Source organism: Centroberyx affinis, unplaced genomic scaffold (genome assembly GCF_046629955.1).
Source record: "Centroberyx affinis isolate AG114_WGS23_722 - 3 ecotype Tasmania unplaced genomic scaffold, CSIRO-AGI_Caff_v1 ptg000171l_1, whole genome shotgun sequence".
In the NCBI taxonomy this organism is placed as follows: Eukaryota; Metazoa; Chordata; class Actinopteri; order Beryciformes; family Berycidae; genus Centroberyx; species Centroberyx affinis.
In genome coordinates this window covers 1,121,482-1,144,241 of record NW_027278868.1, presented here as the reverse complement: position 1 = coordinate 1,144,241, position 22,760 = coordinate 1,121,482, and the positions used below count along the sequence as shown (strand labels likewise).

The 22,760-nt window shown below is 44.6% G+C and overlaps 1 protein-coding gene across 1 annotated transcript in view; it reads left to right on the top strand.

Annotated features, from left to right (window-relative positions):
* The first annotated feature begins 305 nt into the window (after positions 1 to 305).
* sipa1l2 (signal induced proliferation associated 1 like 2) overlaps positions 306 to 22,760 on the top strand; it is a 37,879-nt gene continuing 15,424 nt past the window's right edge. Inside the window, exons 1-10 of the mRNA XM_071534515.1 lie at positions 306 to 374; positions 489 to 663; positions 915 to 1,018; positions 2,615 to 2,772; positions 3,494 to 4,070; positions 9,655 to 9,929; positions 16,380 to 16,634; positions 19,636 to 19,782; positions 21,414 to 21,517; positions 21,697 to 21,785. Of these exons, the coding sequence (XP_071390616.1) occupies positions 306 to 374; positions 489 to 663; positions 915 to 1,018; positions 2,615 to 2,772; positions 3,494 to 4,070; positions 9,655 to 9,929; positions 16,380 to 16,634; positions 19,636 to 19,782; positions 21,414 to 21,517; positions 21,697 to 21,785 (1,953 nt within the window). The remainder of the gene's footprint in view (positions 375 to 488; positions 664 to 914; positions 1,019 to 2,614; positions 2,773 to 3,493; positions 4,071 to 9,654; positions 9,930 to 16,379; positions 16,635 to 19,635; positions 19,783 to 21,413; positions 21,518 to 21,696; positions 21,786 to 22,760) is intronic.

Sequence of the window (22,760 nt, the reverse complement as noted above, 5' to 3'; positions counted from 1 at the left end):
GTGAGTGGAAGTTCACTGTTGTTACCGTCTCATGCACTGTGCACAGTATCTCACTTCTGTTCAGCTGACAGTGGAAGACTCAATGACAAATTAAAGGCATTGTTTACATCAGTCCTATTGGAAAGGATTAAAATGCCATCGATGGCAGCTTATAGAGTGTTCTGCAATAAAGCAGGGCAATCCTGTTATATGTCTGTAATTCACTCTCTAGTTGCTCCACAGCTGCTCCTCAATAGCAGCTATTAGCTTGTGTTGATTTATGCTCTGCTCAGTGCTCGAGAGAGTTCATAGCCTGGCCATACAAAATGGGGGGATTTCAGCTCACTGGCAGAGGGGCTATGAAGGCCTTCACATTAACCGTGACAGGATGGAAAGTGAGCACTTCTCTGCTGCGAGTGTCTGATGTATGTGCGAGTGCAGCATGTGATCCATATCAGCTCCACGATAGGCTACTCACTGTACTGTCTGTGTAATGTGCCTGATTGCAGCTGAGCTTCCAGCACAAGGTGGGAGTGCTGTACTGCAAGGCGGGCCAGAGCACAGAAGAGGAGATGTATAACAACGAGAGCGCCGGACCGGCCCTCGACGAGTTCCTGGACCTGCTGGGCCAGAGGGTGCGCCTCAAAGGCTTCGCCAAGTACAGAGCTCAGCTGGACAACAAGAGTAAGATAAAAAAAAACTTCACACACGCCAACAAAAGCCCACTCACTCCTAATCCTGCTGAGTACAGATGTCCAGCTCTATTTCGTATTGCTTTTTTTGTGGCCTTAATGTTTTGTAAGCCCCTGAATGCTTGATCTTACTGTGAACATCAGGCTTTTAGCTCATGTACCATTACATCATCACCTTATCTAACATAATGGCTGCTTTTCATGAAGTCTGAGACCTTGACTGCCCTTTTCTCTGTGTTACAGCCGACTCCACAGGCACCCACTCCCTCTACACCACCTATAAGGACTACGAGCTGATGTTTCATGTGTCCACCCTGCTTCCCTACACCCCCAACAACAGACAGCAGGTCAGTAAACCCCTCTCCGTTCCTTCCAGCAGACCGCATCTTAGCTTTAGTGTGCGGTGAGCCGGTGGCTGACGGCGGTAATAAGTCCCCGAGCAGCTTCCTTTTAGGATATCTTCAATCCCAGCTCCTGCCAATCTTCCCCAGAGCCTCATTTCGTCACGGTAATGACCTATCAGTTGAAACCTTGAGCATTGCCATGGCAACGGCACCCCATAGTAGGATTTTAATCAGTGAGTCCCCAGGGGCCGGACCTGGCGTGGTATTAGACGGGTCTCTGTGTCTGTCTGCGCTAACAAGTGGGATTAATTGGATCCAGTGGCGGGCCGGCGAGTGATGGCCCGATAAAACCCTGATTACAGAGGTTCACCATCTTAGTCCCTGCACTGCGGGTATGGAGAAGTACTTTCTTTTTGAGCCCTGTGGCTACAACCCCACAGAGATATTACCAGTGAACATACTGAAGGAGTTGGTAAGTGGAGGAGGGTGTTTGGAGTAGAACAGGGTCCATAGCTAAACTCTGGAGAGACCTATTCTAGACATATTCTCTCCCATGGATCCAAAGGCTCCTGATTGGCAGGATTCAGAGCTTCTCTTTCTCTTTTTCCTTTCCCCTCCTCCAGCTGTATTTAATTGAGTGGGACTGTCATTTAATCCCTGGTGGTAATCTTGCAGTAGGCCCAAGCAGAGCTCACCTCGCTCACCCCTTCATCCTCTCCAATTCACCACTGCACCCTCTAATCCTGTTTGTTTACAGGCCCTTCCTGCCCCTTTATACCTCTCCATAGCAACCCGGGAATGAGGTTAACTACCCGCACAGTCCAACCGTACAAAACTGTGGAGTCTAAATTGTGTTTGTGTCACATTTATATCACTCGAAACCCTTTTATCCTGATGTCTGACACCTGGGAATGGATATCAGGATCACAGCATGGAGCTGGATAGTCGTCAATGACTAGAACTGCAGTCATTGCTCTCTAAATGACTCGATGTCCCGCTGGCGGTGCTGGTATTGATGCCAGTGACAGTTCATTTCAGTTTGCTTGTTTTGAGATTGAAATCTTAGAGAGACTACTAATTTCCTCGACTGGCGCTCTGCTAGGCTTTCAAACCAGGGAGGAATAAGCTATACTGTCTTTAGCTCCTGCAAAAGCTTGATTTGTCTGTTGCTATACACTATTATTTGAGGGTTTGGTGCAAAATGGGCATAAGTGACATTTTGGAGAAAAAATTAGTCTTATGTATTATTGGAAAGTTCTTGTTCAGCTCTGTCTGATGCTCAAAATAACACATTTGTAACCATAAAGACAAATCCAAAAGGGCATAGCTGCATCTAAAAGCTTTTTATAGAATATCAATTTTTGCAAATCTTAATTTCTGTAAAAGTATGAATTAGTATGAAATTCCAATGTTATGTTTTCCATAAAAAGATACAATTCATTTAAGGTTTTGTTTTTTCTCTGCTATAAATTAGAAGGTCGTCTACACCCCTTTCACTCTAAACCCTCGTTCTCTTGCACTGCCTTTTTATATTCACCTCTTATGTATTTTCTTATGTATTGTCTTTGTCTCTATTTCTCCCTCTTTTTATCTATATAGTTATTAAGGAAGAGGCACATTGGCAACGATATCGTGACCATAGTATTCCAGGAGCCCGGGGCCCTTCCCTTCACTCCGAAAAACATCCGCTCTCATTTCCAACACGTGTTTGTCATCGTCAAAGTCCACAACCCCTGCACTGATAACGTCTGCTACAGGTAAACAGAGCGAGCAGCCACCGCCCTGCCAGGCTGGCTTAAAGCTATTTCTACTCAGGCATATGAAAACAGCCAGGAGAAGAGGGGGAAGGTGGAAACACAACATCTAAAATTGATGGCATTGATTCAAGCCACCAATTATTGAAGCGCTTCACCATGGGAAAAGAGAACATTTGAAGTAAACTAATTCCCTCAAGACAATTTAAGGGAATGTGTTTATCTTTTGATGTGTCTTTCGCATAAATATCCTCACGCTAAATGGCTCCGCGTGAACGTTTTAGAGCAGCTTAATTTGAAGGAATAATAATAGTCTGCTGAATGCTTTCTCTGGTTGCTTTCATGACTTTATAGTAATGTGTGGGAATCACAAAGCTCTTTTGATCTGTTCAATAATGTACAGTCATTATCTTCAGAGACACCTTGAAATTATGACTTACGACTCTCTCCTCAAGAGTTGTTTGAAGTCAAGATGGCTCTTGTTAATGACATAGCTTTTAATCAACGCAGCAAAAGAGCCTTAGCTCCTTTCAGTGTTTCCACCAGAAACAATTTCCCTGAAAGCTATATAATTTCAACCCCCTTCAAACGTCTACTGATTAAACAATTCAATGCTCTGCATTTTATGGCACTTCTTTCAGTTTATCTGTTATGTCATCGCTACACTTATGACTTCTTCCAGTGGCACTAAGATCACTGATTCCATCCCATTTTGCTCTTCCAGCGTGGCTGTATCAAGATCTAAAGACGTGCCTCCGTTCGGCCCTCCCATCCCCAAGAGTGTGACCTTCCCCAAGTCGGCCGTGTTCAGGGACTTCCTGCTCGCCAAGGTCATCAATGGAGAAAACGCCGCGCACAAATCGGAGAAGTTCCGTGCCATGGCGACGCGTACGCGGCAGGAGTACCTGAAGGACCTGGCGGAGAACTTTGTTAGCACAGCCACTATTGACTCTGCTGTCAAATTCAGCTTCATCACCCTCGGAGCCAAGAAGAAGGAGAAGGCCAAGCCCAGGAAGGACGCGCACCTGTTCAGCGTGGGAGCCATCACCTGGAGCGTCCGCGCCCGGGACTTCGGCCAGTCCATGGACGTGGACTGCTTGCTCGGCATCTCCAATGAGTTCATCGTGCTCATCGAGGAGGAGTCGAAGAACGTGGTCTTCAACTGCTCCTGCCGCGACGTCATCGGCTGGACGTCGGGGATTATGAGCATTAAGATCTTCTATGAGCGCGGGGAGTGCGTCATGCTGTCTGCCCACGACAACTGCGGGGAAGACATCAGGGAGATGGTCCAAAGACTGGAGGTAAGACTTCGAGACACAACCGTAATTTTCTCTGTCATGTTAGAATTCTTAATGTCTGCCGGATTAGGCCGTAGACAAGACTGGCTGATCTTTTGTAACATATTACATACCAAAGAGTTTTCAGAGAATGCAAGAGAGGGAATCAGATTAGAGGAATTGCATTGAGGCCCAAAGATTTCCTCGTTGAATTCCAGGTTATTTGTAATCTGCTGTAAAACATGACATCTCCTTCACAGAGGGAGTAAATCCATCTCTTCAGTTTGGGGAAGACATCTGTTTGCACTCTCTGTGGCTAATTGGGGGTTTTGTCTTAGTTTAAGAAGACTTTGCCTCTGATAAATAGTGAGTAAATAGCAGCAAAAAGATTTAGTTGTCATACCAGTTTGTATAGATTCTGTCAGTTGCTTTATTCTCAGGCATGTCAAAGACAGCATTAATTTTTTATCTTGGGTCCAGTGCTGTATTTTGCAGTAGTTACACTGCAGCTATCGTGGCTGTCGCATTCTTCTCTTTTGGCAGCTTCATTAAGCACTGTCTAATTGGCTTTATCTAAGCTTCTGAAAATATCCTTTCAGTGGTTTAGCCCCAGTATCTGATAGCATTCGCTGAGAAAGCTAGAAATCAGTCTGTGATCTCTGACCATGTTCTTTTCCTGTGCTTTGTAAAGGAGATCAGCAGTTTATCCCACCCAAGCAATTTACCTGCAAGTGACATGTTGGTGTTACACAGAATATTCTGACTCCTGAAACGTGACCTGGTGGTTTTCTGTCTGAAATGGATGTAAAGCCATGATGACAAAGTTTGACACAGTTGGGAATCTGCATGGCATATAAAGGAAAATATCCGCCTTGACTTTCAAGTGGGGCAGCGAGACATTTCAGCTTCGGGAGGATGCTGATGGCTGTGGTCTGTGTGGTGAAAGAGTATGTTCTGCAAATATTACCCTTGCCATTGTAGCGTTACTGTGGACCACAAACCCTGTCATTTTATTTTCATTATTATGTCAGAGCTGTTCACTGGCTTAACCTATATGTATCCTGTCAGACACTTGTGTTGCAACTTTGCACTGAGCTTCCGCTGTTTCATTCTCTTTCCTTTCTTTTTCACTATTTTTTTCCTCCACACCGTGTGAGTGTGGTTTGCAGTGTTAACCCAAAACCCACTCGTTTTCCTGGCTTCCGCTTCCTCTGGACAGCCTGTGGCCAGCTGGTCCTCCCAGGGTTGTGCAGGGACACAAGTGTCACCTGAATGCGAGAGTGTTAGGTGTAATCAGCAGAGTCCAGAGAGGATTATCCTGTCGATAGTTTTCTTTTGCTCATTACACAAAATCAACTGAGGTCTACAGACAAAGGCTTAGGTCGCAAATTTGCAGATGTTTTCCTGCTCTCGATTAGGATAGACCATTATGAAACATCACACAATTTTAATCTAAAAATGAAGCTTGTGTCACTCATTTAATGGAGTGCAAGATTAGGGATAATGTGATTTGGTCCATCCTTAGATTACCAAATATCTAGATGCAAGTAAAGGAGGAGGAGGCTTAAAACAGGACAGCACATGATGCTCCAACCCAGTTTTGAAGGGGAAGCGAGGAAACAGAGACACATTTTTGGGTCTGACAGACTAAGAATAGAGAACACTTGGCCTCAGACTGCTTCACTGCTATGGAGAGCTACCCACTTAGTCCAAGTCCTCTCATCTCCATTCTGCAGTTCTGCCTTGGCCATCTGTACAACTCTGTGGCCCTGTTTATATTGTGTGTGAGGTCAGGTGGGTCTAGGCATCTTCAGTTTCAGTAAATGGGTCGAAACACCTGGTTCCTCTAGTCCGGATGCTGACATCCAATGCCTTGTTTCCGTTCCTTGTATTGGCTTGTTTTTTTCCTGTTCTAGTTTCCATCATTTGTTTACTGAACCTCTAATCAGGCAGCCCTTTGCTTCCTCTAAATTACACTGAGGTTGAGTCCAAAAAACCAAACCTAGGCTGAGCCTGACCTTATTCCTGCCAGGCTGCATCTTCCTACTCTCCACTTATTGGTTTAAATCAGCCTCCAGCGACCTCATCAACAATCTCACAATTTTCAAGAACCCAAGAAGCCAGCAAAATGGGAGTAACAACCCACCCCCCACCCCCCCACCCACACACACACACACACACACACACACACACACACACACACACACACACACACACAACTCTTCCCCTACTGCGCACCTGAACTTCATTTTGGCTGGGATTATGATTAGTAGAGATAGTTACACGTCACTTTTTTTTGATGAACTACTTTCAAAAGAGTGAAAACATTTGAATTAGGGTGACTAAATATGCACATTTCTCTGAATGGCTACTGGGATAGCAGACCTGCAGCACTGGAATGCCACCTGAAATAGCAGAAGATCCTGTCAAAGTATTTACCATATTTAATCTTAAAAGGACACAAATGTCATTCAGTGTCTACTACACTCTTCATCAGAAAGGACAGAGCTGGATATATTAGCATTTGTGATTAGCCAAAGGACATCACTTCCTCATTCACTATGCTAATCTCCTTTCACATTTAATGTCCACTCACCCACGGGATTTGGGAGGCATATTATCCAAGAGAAGCTCAAGAGTATATAAAGCTGCTGAGGCGTCAAACCTAAGTATTAATAAGTGGGTGGCTATTTGTGTTACTTAGAGAGCAGCAGTAGGCACATTAGGTATGAGAGTATGAGCTGACCATGCAGACTTCGTCCCAGAGGTGTCTGTGTTTTCCTGACCGTCCCAGAGGTTGACTAGAATCATGTTTCATTGGAAGGATTTACAGGCTGCCGGGCCTGTGATGTAATGTGAACCAGGGCAGACAGAGTGAACAGATTGCCCACTGTAACACACAGAGAGGCCCAGTGTGGGAGTACAACTAAAAGCTTTGTGATAATGTCCTGCTCCCCGGGGTGTTGCTGCGCTGGGTGGCCGCGTGCTTGGCTTTTATGAGACCAGTCATGCTGGCTAGAGTACGATATATGCTCTTTTTTTGTTTTTGTTCTCTGTAAGAAGTGCGAGCAGTCTCCCCTCCTTATGTATGTTTTTTCCTCTTCATCTAAGCACCATCAGGATTAGAGATAAAAGAGAATGACAGTATCTGCTATCGCCCTGAATCTGATGAAAGATGGAAAGGAGCATCACATGCTAATTTGTGCACATTCTTGAGCTAATTAAACAAAGTAGTTCCCTCCTAGCCACATTTTCTAGATTGGGGTTTGGACATGGTTTATTAGGGCTACATCTTAACATAAACAACTAAGTCCTATATAATGTATCAGTGTATTTTTAGGCATTACCGACAAGACCCTCTGCCTCTACTCTTGCCCCATAAAACAACATTGTACTTTTTTGCATCAAATGCCACTGTCCTAGATTTACTAGATTTTAGCTATTATGATTCCTATGGGAATTGCAAACATACAGCTCCGGGGAAATGATTGGCCCTAGATTTAGTCCAGAGGGGCTGCGCCTGTGTTCTTTGAAGTTGAGAGGAATGATGGGGTTTTGTTGGGTCTGTGATATATGCTGCCACAGACAAGGTCATCAGTGTCAAAGCTGCTTCTTACTCTCACTAAGTATGGAGGTTTAGATGCCATTTTATTTGACAGCAGATTTGAGGCTGATATTGTCTGTTTTTTGCAGGCAGTTTTGGGGGTTGTAGGTTTTTTTTTGTTACCGGTCATCTGAGCCCATTTTAGACTCCACTTGGGGAAATATTTTAGCCAGCAGCATACACACTCATACATACATGCCAGACGTCATGTCACCACCATTATCATAATAGCTTTACAGGCCACAAATCCTTCCTATGAGATGATAAGTGTCCTGTTAGATCAGGCATTATGTATGTGGGCCATTCTGATGAGAACTTGTGCACATTAATTTCCTGGATAAAGAGCCCCAATGAAGGCATTTAGAAAGCTATTATTTAGGCCTAATGAATTTCTGACAAAGGGCAGTTTGACTCATGTATGGCAGAACGGTCCCTAATACCCAGGCCAATGTCTCCCTAATACCCAGGCCAGTTAACTCCAGGCTTTGCCCCCAGAGAGATTTTGGACCCCACATTTCCAATTTGACTTGCCCTTGATGTTTTATCCAGAATATTTTTTTTAGATTGTGGGTCATCTTACCAAAGTGCTTCTCTAGTCTAGCCAGAAAACTGATTATTGGGGCCTCAGACCGCTCTTAATCTAAAACAGTGCATTACAGAATTAGGTTGTGTTCCCTCAAAACTTGGCCACTATACCATAGATGCCCTCTATTCTTGTCATTGCCACAGTATAAAAACAACTATAGATGTGGTATCAGCCTAAAATTTTGACGCACTGCATAAACTGACAAGTTTTTGCTTTTATGAAAATGGTGCTGGTCAGATTTTGTTGATGGCCATCTCACCGGCTACCTTCACAACTGTCTGTCAACCCATTTCACTAACAGTGTTATAGAGACAAGCCCTTCAGTGAGTTAATTACCATGCTTGTAAACTGGCTCACCAACATCACCAGGTTTCCCTCCGTGAGACCGGGCCCGTGTCTTGCTGTGAGGAAACACAGTTGATGCATGATGGTCCATCATGGTTGACGAGGGTCTCCTCTCACATGCGGGGTAGGATTTCTGCCAGTGTGAGAATCTGGTGGAGTGTTGACAGGTCATAGTCTCAGTTAATGTGTCCCTGAAGCCAGCTGCCACTCTGAGGCAAATGGAAGCAGTCACCCACAAGTGACCCAAGACTAATCTGATGGGTGATTAAAGCTGATTGGATGGAGTGTGAGGTTTTCTGCCAATGGCTGTCACAAGAAAGAAATGGTGGAGCTGGTGAATTGCTCACGCTGGATATGGAGGTTTGCTCAGCAGCTGTCAGTTGATGCTGGATGTGTGTGGTAGTATATAAATGTCCTGCTTCAAATTCCTTCTTACAAGTTAACACTGGTTTGATAGACTTGCTGTGTGGACCTGTCCATGTCTTGATGTCCAAGTTTTTCATTCCCCATGCAGCATACACATAGTGTGTGACGTGTGAGGCACTGTGGTGAAAGTGTCCTCAGAGACAGGTGTGTATTTGTGTGTGTGTGTATAATATGTGTGTGTTTTTTAGTGGTCACTGTGCAGCTAGTATGCTCCAGTCATCCTAATTGTATTCTTTGTGTGTTTGTGTGTATGTTGTACAGTGCAAACCACACACAGTCATTATAACATGTGCAAAGTGTACTCTACAGTGTTGAAGGCTACCATTGGACTTAACCAGCTTAGAAAGCTCTTGTTAAAGGATTTTCAAATTGCTCAACTTCCAGTCTATCTCTGTCCTTAATCCTGTGTTTGGCGTTATCTGTGGAAACTCTCATACCTGCTCATTTTTCTCTCTAGTGTGACTTTCTGCGTAGAGTGATTATGTACAGTCTACTGTCTATAGTGTGTCTTTGCACTTTTCTCTACTGTACTGTCTGTGAAGCCATGGTGTCCTTATATCATCGTGTCTCTGGAGCAGTGTGGCCAAGACCAATTCCTGTATATTTATTGTACTTGTCGATCAAAGTGATTTTGATTCTGATTCCAGATCGCCACCAGAGGTTGTGAGACGTCAGAGATGACTTTGCGTCGGAACGGCCTGGGCCAGCTGGGTTTCCATGTCAATTTTGAGGGCATCGTGGCCGATGTGGAGCCCTTTGGCTTCGCCTGGAAGGCAGGGCTGAGGCAGGGCAGCCGGCTGGTGGAGATCTGCAAGGTGGCTGTCGCCACTCTCACCCATGAGCAGATGATTGACCTGCTGCGCACCTCCATCACTGTCAAAGTGGTTATCATCCAGCCTCATGAAGACGGCACCCCCCGAAGGTAACTTCGCACTCTCGTTTTCTTATTTTCACCTAACCTAACAGTTTGGAACAGCACTACAGACACAGGATGTATACAAAACATATAAAACCAGTGGGCTGCCTTTTGTCTTTGAACTGTCTATGTTATTGAGATAGAGAAGCAGTTGTTCCCCGAGAAGAAAAGTATATGTAGCCAATCACAGAAGAGTATTTTCTACTTTTCTCATCTTTTGATGCAGCTGGAAATTAGCCTCACCGTTGCTCTCATATTTGGGATGATTTGCATAGAAAAATGCTTATACTGTTTTTTGTTACGATGGGGTTGATGTTGCTCTCTTTAAAGGCTCCAGTGATTTCTCTGGAGAGGAGAATTTCTCTGTATTGATGTGTCTGTGTTACGGGAAAAAGCTCCAGCAGGGCTATAGAGTCACGCAGACACGGACAGTCAGCGTTTCTCACTAATGATAATGAGAGGAGCATTTTGATTAATGGCTCAACTCTTCCTGCCGTTGTTTGACAGCTCACATTTGCAGATTGCTTTTTTCTAACCTCGCCCCATCTTCTATTCAGCAATTAGGATGGGAGTGTTTGGCTTTTTAGGGACGCTCACCCATGGGGAGACGCCGTCAGTCCCCTAATAGAAAGAGAGAAGCATATTTCAAATGATCTTTTGTGATGTGCAGAGATGAAAGTCTGTGTAAAAGGCTTGCTCCAAAAGCACATCTGCTTGTTTTGTCTGTGACAGCCAGACAATCCTGTGAAAGCATATCCATCGCTTTTTCACACTCCGATTTGCAACATCTTTGTTTTGCTGTTGCTTCAGGCTGACAGATTTGCGTCTACTAATAAATGCCATTCCCGCTCGCTCGCAAATACCCACAGCAGAATGGCTTTCAAGTGTACAGAGAATATATCTTCACTTAATCCCACGTTTTTGTTTGATGCTTCAATTAGTGCTAATGCTATTAGCTAATCCTGTCATAAAAACTGCAAAATCTGAGTACCACAACAATCAAAAACAATCGCAACATATTCCTATTCCTATTCCTATAAATATTTTATTTTGCATAGTTGTTAAACCTGTGCATTTCTGAGCATTGATGTCTGAAAAATGGGGGCGCCCCAGTGGCTCACCGAGTAGAGTGCATACCATAAGATCCATAAGGTTCCTTTCTGCAGCGGCCCGGGTTCAAATCTGGCCCGCGGTCATTTGCTGCATGTCCTCCCCTCTTTCTCTCCCATGCCTTCCTGTCTCTCTCTCACTAACTCTGTCAAATAAAGCATAAAAAAAAAAGATGTCTGAAAAATGTAGGCGAAAGGTGCTGGATGAGATATTTTAGTTCAAATCTGTTTATAGGATTGTATATTTTTGGAAGATAAAAATCACAGCCATGCCAACTATTCTGAATGGGTATGCTCTTAAACAGATGTTAGTTGTGTGTGTGTGACTGTGTGTGCGTGTGTGTCATTGTGTCACAGGCTGTGTAGTAGGGCCTTGTAACTGTGTTTCAACTTTGCGTTCTGGTCTGGCAGCGGAGGACTGACATATTTGCTCCCCCAGATGGTGGACTAACACGCCTAGTCTGCGAATCCAACACAGCAGCCTCTCTGGCAGAACCGACTTCTAATCCTCTTACCGCGATCTGTGATGAAACATGATGATACAATCATAATCGGAGTTCAGGGAAGCAGAAAGCAGTCAAAACAAACATCTTCCAAAACTCAATCTGTGTCGACAAACGCGTGTCCAGCTCCCTGGAACTGCGCTTACAGGATGGAGGAGTCGGTGAGTGAAGCGCTTGGCTCGGTTCCTTTGCCTGTGTGGGACATCTGGCTGGGTTTGAATGACACCACTGAAGCTGGGGAAAGCACTTCTGGTGGGCAGTGAAAGATGCTTTTACAAATATACGTCATGCTACATAGCATTGCGCACAAAAGTATACATTAAGTCATCCTATACATTCATAATAGTCTGTATGAGGCGTATAATGGACTGAGCCTGACCCATATATGGCGTTTACCAACAGATGTGTGGGGCAGATTAGCAGACATACAGTAGGTGGCCATACTGGAATCCGATGCTGTTGAGCTCCAGTGGGACGTTTCCCCTTCTTACTGGAACACCGTGGCTCAACATGGTGTCATGAGAACTTGAAGGTCCTTTTCAGGCCCTGTGAATTTTCTCCCATCGCTCCAACAAATCAAGAGGTGAGAGGTCAGGTGAAGAATCTTGAGGGCCCTCGACTCTTTTCGCTGCTGCCTCTTTGAGTTGCTGAAGTGTTGCAGTCAACAATAAGTGCTCCAGTTTCTCCACTATTATCTCAAGGGAAAGGAATTCAGCGGGGGCCCGAAGGCCCCTGGCGGTCCCCCGTGGCCAGTGGGATGGGGGCCGGTCTAACAACAATGGACAAGAGTCTCATGACCTCCAGACAAAGTACCCAGGCTCCAAACTGCTACTATGACAAGGAAAAATGTTTTCACAAGTACATGTGAAGACTAGGAGGGGCATGTTTGACTACTTACTTTATTACTGTGTTTTTTTATTATTAGAATATCATTTAGCCTACTTAATCTTTTGATTTCTCTAGATTCAAGGTGGATTCAGGGGTGGTAATGTTAGCTGTTTGCAGAAATTATGCTAACAGGAATTCTACCAGAGAAAAGGGAACATTTAGACCTCTGTGTTTTTCTTTGATTTTACTATTTTTTTCATCAAGCACTTTATTTAGCATCAGAGCTCCTAAAGCCGTTTATGCCTTAAAGGGATTTGCCCTGCTCCGTCTCAAGCTAAAGGAGATATGGCTCTAATATTACCTTGCACTGTATTTATTTACACTGGAGGCAGGATGTGGTTGTAGCTCAGTGCAATACCAGAGGCTTTTCCGTCATCACTCTGGAAAGCTTTAAACAAGTTCAGCATGTTAGTCTTGGATCAAACTAATGAGAGAAGAAAAAGATTAGCTGTTTGAAATCGGAATGCACGATGCAGAACATGGCAGCGGTGTATTTTTAGCCTATGTTTATCATCAGAGATGTAGTGGTAAATAAAAGGATCAGTCAAATAGATTACCACAAGACAAACTACCATCAGCAGAAACTTACTGTATTTTCAGAATATCACAAATTTATTTTTCTTACTATAATGTATAGCCTACTCTGATCACAATATTGGCTCAAAAATGTGGGCAAACTGAATTTAAGTGGGTTTAACCTGCACTAGACCCCTGTTGATAATGAGCATTGGCTGTGACATTCAGTTGGCCAGTTGTGACCTTTCCTTTGAAGTGTCATCAGACTTATCATCATGGATTTTCATCTGGACTGAAGTTAAGCCGTGATTCTCACTTCCCATGCCGGCACCTTGTGAAAAAGAGCACTTCTAAACGAAAACTCAGAGAAGACGAATCACAAATTGCTCCGTTTAATCCCCCCCGCATTCTTCAGAGGAGCTGTTCTCCCCTTTAGATCACCATTAAAAAGACTTTGGGAGGAGGAGGGGGGGAGGGAGGAGGTTCCAAATTGCAAATCTATACACTTTTCAGCTCACCTCATTAAGTGAGCCTCTTGACAAAGGTCTTTAGAGGGCTGGTGGAGGTCACGACCTCTCTGGCTCTTTGCTGTGACATGGACTCTGACTGTGGGAATGGATTAGCATGTCCCGCGATCGCCGGCCTTGTCATCAGACTGACAGCCCTCTGGCTGAGGTCTAAGTTCCTGTTGTCACACCGCTCTGTTGTAATTCATTATGGGCCAGTGGCTGAGGGAGCAGTTTATTCACCTCCATTTCAACTGGTCGCCAACTCAACTGTGAAAACATCACAACTCGTTATTTTTTAGAAAGTGAGCAATAATCTTATTTTACTAATCTCAGATCACATTGAAATTGTGGCAGCTGTTTTATTAAATGATTTCCTCTAATAAATCAGACAGAACCGTTTCCAGTGGACAACATGGTCTTCGTTCCAAGCTGTGGATGTTGTCTTTCCTCACAAGCTTGTACAGGCTATTGTGGTATCATTTATAGTCCCTCACATTTAGCTGTAAGAGTGCAGCAGTAGTTCTTGGCGGAGTCTTGAGGAAGCAGACAGTGTGTAAATCTTGGCCAGTTGCTGGCTTCCTCTTCTCCTTCTGGCTGGCTGGGTGGGTCTGACAGCTCCAGAGACTGCAGCTAATCCCTGCCTCCACTCCACCAGCCTCCAGCTCAGGTTTAACTGTTGACCAAACACCCGTTTCCTGCTGGTACTCCATGATTTATACACAGGGAGGCTGAGTCCCCCTATACATTACAAACAAGGAGCACATTCCACATCGTGCAGCGCTGTGGAAGAATATTAGCATCATAAGAGAAATTTACCTTGTCAGTTCTCGGGCATCCTGGTGCAAAAAGCACAGCAAGAGACAACGGCCGAGACCTTTCCTGTTGACAAGCTGTTAACTAAGTTTAACCTATTCAGAGATTAATGATGTGTGGCAACATGGCTTGAGGGACACACACAGTTAATCAAGGTAATGACTGGGTTAGCGTCCGTGTTAAAAAAAAAAAATGCCATCATTAACCAACAGTCTGAAGCATTTAACACTCTTGTTAGCACCTTTATCTTTTGACACGTCTATTGAGTGTCAGCAAAGAAGAAAAAGTAAACCTCATGGTTAAACTGAACATACTAGGTTGTCAGCATAATAATGGTGCCGTTAAAATCCCACATCCCTCAGCCCCTCTCACACACACCTAGCATGGTGTCACTCAGTTTAGCTGATGTGCTTCACTCAACAAGATGAAGCCCTATTTTACTAAGTAGACTTCTCTGATCTCTTAATGCCACTCATTACTCTCATAGTCCCATACATCAAACCAGTGATGCATGCCATGTGCATCAAATATTTATGCAAACGGGAAGATATGGAGCATGTGGAGCACGCCATTGACGGTCCTTCATCATGGATGAGGCCGGCCTGGCCTTGACATGGACCAGATGTGAGAGAGGGATGGAGGAGGAGGAAGTGGAGGATGATCTTCTAGTTAGATCTTATATCACCAGCTGTAAACAGCCCAGCCACCCATGGCCCAGTTTGATGAAAAGGTCTCTCTGAGAGGGATTACCGGCCCCTCCACCACAGCCTTTGCAATCAGCCAGCGCACCCCACTCAAGTCCCGCTGTGTACATGTATGACCACAGCAAAGTACACAGAGCTTTCTACCCCCCCGGCAGGTCCTAGAAAATGGACTTAGGGGGGGTGGGAGGAGGGGTGGGCAGTGTAATCATTAGGGTCACGCATGAGATGCTTCTGGAGAGCTAGCAGAACACCCAGGCTGTTTAATGCTGACCCCCCCCCCCCAAACATACACACCAGCCCGCACCCCAACCCCAAAGATTAATGTTGCATGAAATGGCATCGCGGGCGCTGTCCGTCCCAGGCATCCTCAGTGTTGTTAACAGTAATGGGATGGAGATGGAGAGAGGGAATGCCTCCAGTGTACAGCTATTCAGGGGAGGCCCATATCAGATTAAGTGGCAAGCCGAGATTTTAGGCTCTATTAACGCAAAGTGTTAAAGTGTTTTCGACTGTTTTACTCTTTCTGATGTGCCTATAAGTCATCTCTGTGTGTGTGTGTGTGTGTGTGTGTGTGTGTGTGTGTGTGTGTGGATAGGGGTTACATGCTTGTCCATGTGTATTCTTGCAAGCATACAGTATATGTAGATGTCTGCATGTGGCCAAGTATTTCTGACAGCATTGCAGTGTTGTCATGGTAACACAAAGGATGAACTCTGCCCCCCCTTCTCCCCAGGACTTCAGGGTCAGCAGTATTACACAGTATGAGGGCAACAGCAACTGATAATGTAATACCTGCCGGATAATGTAATAGCTTGTCAAACTGTAATAAAATGTAAAAGTGGGCTGAAAATAAAATAATAATAATAATGTAAATAAAATAATGTTAATGTAATAACAGTAACATTATTGCATTACATTATTGTATTATTGTATTGTATTACCCACAACCCATTTTAATTGATGATTCAATAATAATATTTACTAATAATGTCATGACAGAGTGTAATAACTTAAGATCATTATCATTCATTATTAGTCAATATTATTATTGCATCATCAAATAAAAACTCTTACACCCTTGATATTAATTAATTAATTAATTAATAGTTGAGGGTAATATGTAATGTAATAATGTGACACAATAATAATGTGATAATGTGATATAACATTATATGGGAATTATGTAGGAATTTATTGCATTAACAGGTTATATTGCTTTTTTAACCCGTTTAGAGTGATGTTTTATTTTTATCTTGACAAATTATTATATAATTCTACACTCCACACACAATACCTGCAGTGAAACTGAGACATACTGTACATAAAGACAGACATAAGATTTTTTCACCCCAGGCGCATCACTGATCTTTTACCTTTCCTGTTGTTGCCCTCCCCCATGCCTCCTCCCTCCTAGGGGCTGCTCCGAGCTCTACCGCATACCCATGGTGGAGTATAAGGTCGACAGCGAGGGCACGCCCTGCGAGTACAAGACGCCCTTCAGGAGGAACACCACCTGGCATCGGGTGCCCACAGCCGCCGGCCAGCCTTTACCCCGAGGCTCGCCCACGCAGGGCCCCGACCGCCTCCAGTGCCAGCAGATCCTGCAGCAGCACCAGGCAGCTATCCCACGAAGCACCTCCTTCGATAGGAAGTTGCCAGATGGGCCCAGGTACCGCATCGGCCCGCTCACTCACTCTCTCTCTCTCTCTCTCTCTCTCTCTCTCTCTCTCTCTCTCTCTCTCTCTCTCTCGCTCTCTCGCTCTCTCTCTGTGTTCCGCCCTTCTCCCCCTGTCCCCTTCTGTCCACAGTTTTAGATATAGCTTTACAGAGAATGAGCCTAATTAGATCTAACTGATCAACAATCAACCATACAACAGAATGATATAAGACAAACATCAGGAAAAGCACAAGACACACAAAAGCAGATTTTAGCAACAGCCTACCTATTCTACATATCTTTTTTTTTAATTGTGTTTTTATTTGGGATTTGAAAGCAGATATACATGAAAAAGATAAATACATAAACATCCACTTTTTTTTTTTTTTTGATACATAACAAACCCAAAAGCAGATTTTAGCAAGACATAACAACCTACCTATTCTACATATCCTAACCTACCCGGCTCCACCAGCCTTAGACTGGATCCCCCACCAGCACGGCTGAGTGTGCAATAGGTGCCGGGACAAACCGTGACAAGAACTTGGACAGTGACCGTGACATGGGGAAAAAACAGATGATGCAAAGAGAGGCAAAATGCAGCAGAGAGACGGGGGCCGCGTTCAGCGCTAATATCAAAAATCATGCTGCTCAAAAGATGCTCCAAAATCGTTGAACCGGCAAGACACAGTAACTCTTTGAGGGGTTATTTTTGTGTTCAGTTATTTGCATATATATAAATGGGGGCGTTTGAGTCTGGCGAATGCACCGCGTTCCCTTTCATCTCCCTGTAGATGATAAGGCCAGAGCCAGACTTTGTTCCTCTCCTCGACAGCGTCTCTCTCGGACATCTCCATCCAGCCATGTAAAGCAGTGATTTGTTCATCCTAATGAAACCCCTGCAGTCATGATAACCTTTCCTGTATGTCACCCCCCTCCTCCTCCCCCTCCCACTCCCCCTGGTGTTGCCTGCTCTGACTATACTGGGATAATGGCTGCCTTCTCTCCCTAATCAGAGTCCCTGGCAGTCGTGGCAGTCCATTCTCTCTCTCTCTCTCTCTCCCTTCTTCCCTCTCTCTCCATATCCCTGTAACTCACCGCTCCCTCCCTCTTCCTGCACCCTGCCGAGTAGGAGGTGACAGGGACACTGACACGGCTCGGCTCATCTCATCCAATTACTGCAGAAACAAAGAGAAAGCTCTTCCCCGGACTGCGATATGTAGCCGCCCGCCCCCCCCCCCAGAGGAGTAGAGGAGGGGTTGGGCTGAGAGAATGAAGGAGTTATAGACTGAAGAGGAAGGGAGAGAGAGACTGAGAGAGAATATGCGTTCACGTCTTCCAGAAAATACATTTACATAGAAATTCCTTGATGATAAATGCAGTGTATAGCGTTATTTCTTTAGTCTCTTTGAGTGATTAGCTGTCATTTTTAGCTACGCGGCAGCTGCCTGTTTTGTTTTCATCTTATGTGGACATGCAGAAGCAAAAGTGAACATCTGTGCACCATATAGGAAAGGCATGAATCCGATAGCTTAGATAAAGCAGCGTCCCATCCCCATATAGCTGACTCCAGACTTGGCACCGTAAAATACGATACCTAATATGCGGCCAACTGAGACCGACAGCTATTCTCTCTAGCCGCCAATGTTATTGCAGCGCGGAGAGAAAAATGACGTTCAATATCCCCCAGACCTTTGCATTGTGCCGAGGGAGGAAGAGAGGGAGAACGAAAAGCAGCTGCTGCTGTTTCGCATTAAGTGCCTGGACCCGGCTGAGAAGACTAACACCTCGGCTGGGGAGGAAATGTAGCGATCGGGCCAAAGTGTTCGATGATGTGTGCTGCGATTGAGTTACTGACAGTTTGCTGGGTTTCCCATGGAGGTCCGGGCAATAGAAACCTGGGTGAAAGGGTGATTCTTGAAAATTTGACTTTTTTCTACAGAATTGAGTTATCCACATATTCATGATCTTTGAAAATTGCTTGATGCTTGTGAGGATTTTTTTTTATAACCTTTTGGGGTTAAATATTTAAAAAGATAGAAAGTACATAACAGTTTTGTCAACTGGGATGTCAAATCTTTGATGCTGAGTATCTCAGAACTGCGCTCCACCCAGATAGAATTTTATAATCCCAAAATCACAATATATAAGCAATAAGAGGAGCGGAGATGAACAGTATGGGATAGGCAGTTAAGCCTGGATGGAGAGTTAATGCAAAAGCCATCTTGCCTATGTGATTGCTGTCTTATTTCCTCCCAGTCATGTTATCCTACTTTGGTATGTTAGTTAAAAGGAAGGCCTCTGGGCAGCAGACATAAACCCGAGTCCAATGCTTGTTTTGCAATCTAGACCGCAGCCCGCAAGGTTTTCCTGGATCAGCCTACATTTCAAGCCAGGTCAGGGCTTATTGTCAAGCTTGCAGGACACTGCAGCACAGCACAGATAAGGTGAACCAAAGATAATAGTCACAGTCACACACATAAGCATATAGTTCAGGAGTAGAGTCAGGTTTGGGTTTCAAGGGAGCGATCTCAAGCATCACTTTACATTAATAAACTACTTCTGTCTTCACTCTGTATAAACACACAGCCTCACCATCTGGTTTACTCACTGAGGCTTATTATTACCCACAGCCAATCTCTCTTTCTGTTTGTACTGTTCTGTCATTAGAGAACAAGACACCTTCTCCCTCACTGACAGGTCTCGTATTTTCCTAGAGATTATCCACAGCGCTCACCAGTAAGAGACTATCCCCAGGAGAAACAGCCAATATCAAAATGTCAGCAAAGAAGGATAATGAGGGAGAGAGCCTTTTTTCCTGTTTGTTGTGCAATACAGCCTCTGGAGAGAGTCAAAAAAATGTCACTTTACCACTGTGTGTGAACTTACTTTACATAACATCTGTTCTGACGGAGCATATCTGGACGATGTCAGGTTCAGGCCTTGTTTTGACCCTATGTACCACATGTGTGTTATACACCCACATCCGTTGTGCCCCTCTCTATCTCTGCAGGACAATGCAGGATATGGAGAATCCCCAGGTCACCTCATGTAACAAAGGAGACCAGCACTACCGCAGCTCCCCCAGTAACCAGTCGTCATCCAGTGATCCAGGACCATGTGGCAGCAGCACCTGGTCCCAGCAGCCTGGATATGATGGGTATGGGACCGCGGTATTGTTACCTGTTTGAAATAATCTAGAAGCAGTCCCACCAGGAATTTGCGATTTTGCTATAATGAATGCAACTTCAATCAGTCCCTTGCAATTTTGCCAAATTTTTTACCACAATTTTTCCACATGACCAAATCATCAGAGTGCTTGAATTTTGGCCAGTCATCACACTTTTTTGTATAAAGTGGTTCAATCAAACAATCAAAATATGCCTACTGTGGAGGAGATGAAGGATGAATCAGAGGACCATGAGCTGTAGTTTCACAAATACGTTTTATTCATCTCTACAGGTGAATGCACTTTCTTTGTCATTTAACCTGCATTGTTATAGTTTCCATTTAATCATCCTGAGGCCTTGGTTTGTATATTTTCAGTCACAACACAGAGTCTACCTCAAACATAAATGGGCACTTTTTAAATGAAAGTATACAGTTTTGTAATCATAAAACATCGAAGCCAAGCACAGTATTTTCCTTTGTTGAAATTTTGAGCCCATTTTTTTTCTGTTCAGAAAATGTCTAAAGGATGAGCACTTAAGTGTAACAAGAAGTGATTATATAGGATCCTTTTTTAATGCCAGGTAGTTTTAAAAGTGCCATTTTTTGGAATCTCTTTAGTGCCACTTAAGTGCCACTTTCGCAAATTGCAACACAATTTTTGAGAAAATCTGTTGCAGAATCAAGCATTTTTGGTCGCAATAATCCCCAGAAAAACTGAAACCGTGGAGGGACTGTATAAGGGAGTAAGAGGGAGTAGCTGGAGCAGAGTGACTTGGGAGCTTCTGTCAACACTGATTATAGCAACCGCCACAATTTGAAGTGGAGCTATTCTTTTGGTCATCAAAACATTCCATTTTGTACTTTTTGTTCCCATAAACCTTTAAATAGCGTATACTGGAGAGAATATCAATGTACGGCGTTCCAGTATAGATCTGTCCTAAAAATGCTGCTCTTTTCACATTTTCAATCATATAATGACCTTGGTTCACAGGGCAGCGGGGCCTGCCAACTGTACAGGCTGAAGGTCTGACAGGCTGAGTCTTGTACTTGAGCAGAATCCATCAGAGGCTGCCGTGTGTCTGTAAGTGCTTACAGACCGTGACAAGAGGCTTAGCTCTACGCTACTGCCTAGACTTTCTGTCAGAGGCCTCAGAAGAGCACTGAACTCTCAAGGATCCCGGTGCCCTGTCAGAGCTGCCACGATACAGAGCAGCCGACATGTTGATTAGCCAATTGATCTCCGGTTGGAGCTTTCGTCGAGTCCGTGTTAAAGATCAGATGAGACGCCGCGACTTGAGTTCATCTGTCGTAACCCCTCCCAGCTCTTAAGGTTTAATTAAGATCTGTATTGAAAAATGTGCTGCTCTTTTCCACTTGTCAAGCGCAAGAGAGTGCCTGCTGTGCCTGGTTGTATCAGAAAGAGGTCTCTTGTCAGCATCGGCTGGCAGCGTCTTTATTCTATTATAAGCTCAAGTGATTTGACCTTAAATGATCTTGAGCTAATTGCTGTACATCTGCGGTGAATCTAATGAAGCAGCGCTCCTTCTAGCATACAGAGCTCACTCTATGGATAGAAAAGTTTATAGCCCACATAGCCCTTACCTCCTGTTCTTTCTCCAGATGCCCCTCCCCTGTCCTCCATGAGCATTCAGGGGACATCCAGGGGGGCGAGGGGGAGAGCCACAGGGAGAGGGAGCCCACCCTGGAGAGGACCAGGTCCGCAGGTGAGTCTGTCTGTTGCTCTTTTGTTCATGGGTTCTTTTTCTCTTTCAAGTAGTCACGATTCTGCTGCATGTAAAGTTTCACGTAAAACACCTGTGATCCAGTGTTTCCAAGTGGCTCTTATCAGCCCTTTGGTACCTGGAACTTCTCGCCGCTCACCTTCTTTTTCCCCCGTCCACAGAGGCCAAGTGGCACATCCCCTCCACCAAGATCCTGAACTCGCTCAAGCAGAGAGAGGGAGGCAAAGACTCGCCCAACAAGCTGTCCAGGGTGAGTCTGACTGACTTTGATGACCTGTGGAAGAGAGGTTCTTTGGCAAGTTGCTTTGAAAGGGTACGGTGGTACGAGAGTGCTGGGATCAAGTTTCATACAACCTGTGTGAGTGAGTGAGTGTGTGTGTGTGTGTGTGTGTGTGTGGTGTTGAAAGGTGGATGAGGTCAGATCATCCTCGTCGGTGGGCTTTGTTACCCTCAGCAGCTGAATCGGGGTGTCCCACTTTGAGTCTCCCCCTGTGTGCACTCTTTGCACTTCTAATCTCCTATCACTTTCACTTCATCAGCATGCTAACAGGCTTTCCTGCTCATCACCATTCTGGTAGTCTCACGCACTTTTCTAGGACACATTTTCCTCGAAGGTTGAATACGTTAAGTGCTGGAGCCACTCACCCCCCCCTCTCTCCTTCTCTTTTCTTTCCCCTTTTCTCCCTTACGCCGTCTCCTCCTGTCTCTCTTTGCTTTTTCCTTTCATGCTGGAGGCTGGTGCGTAGCGCTAACAACTTCTTTTGGTGCTTTCAGCCGGTGTTGCATTAACCCAGGCCAGTGGATGAAAATTTAAACCATTCTCTTGGCACTGTATGTCCCTAATGCACTGAGCCTTTTTTCAAACCAGAGTAGCTGTTTTGGATGTGGTGTGATTCGTGCTCCATCCATGATTTAGCAGTCCTTAGCATAGCATAATAAAGAAAACATGGCAGGTCTTAATGTTGAAGTCTCATTACTCCTCTTCTCCCATTTAGCATTACTATTGCCCCTTTCATTAGAGAAGCCTGCCTATATAGTCATCAAATTGATCTGTAAGGTCATTGTCATCTACTGTCATCTACATCATTAAGGTCATCTACTGTAAATGCAGCATTGAGGACTTTAATGGTGGATAGATTGAGGTCATGTTGGCCTGACCTTGTATGTCTTTGATTTCTTTGTGCTCGTTGATGATGAACAGCTCTGGCTTTCTGGTCAGACCAGA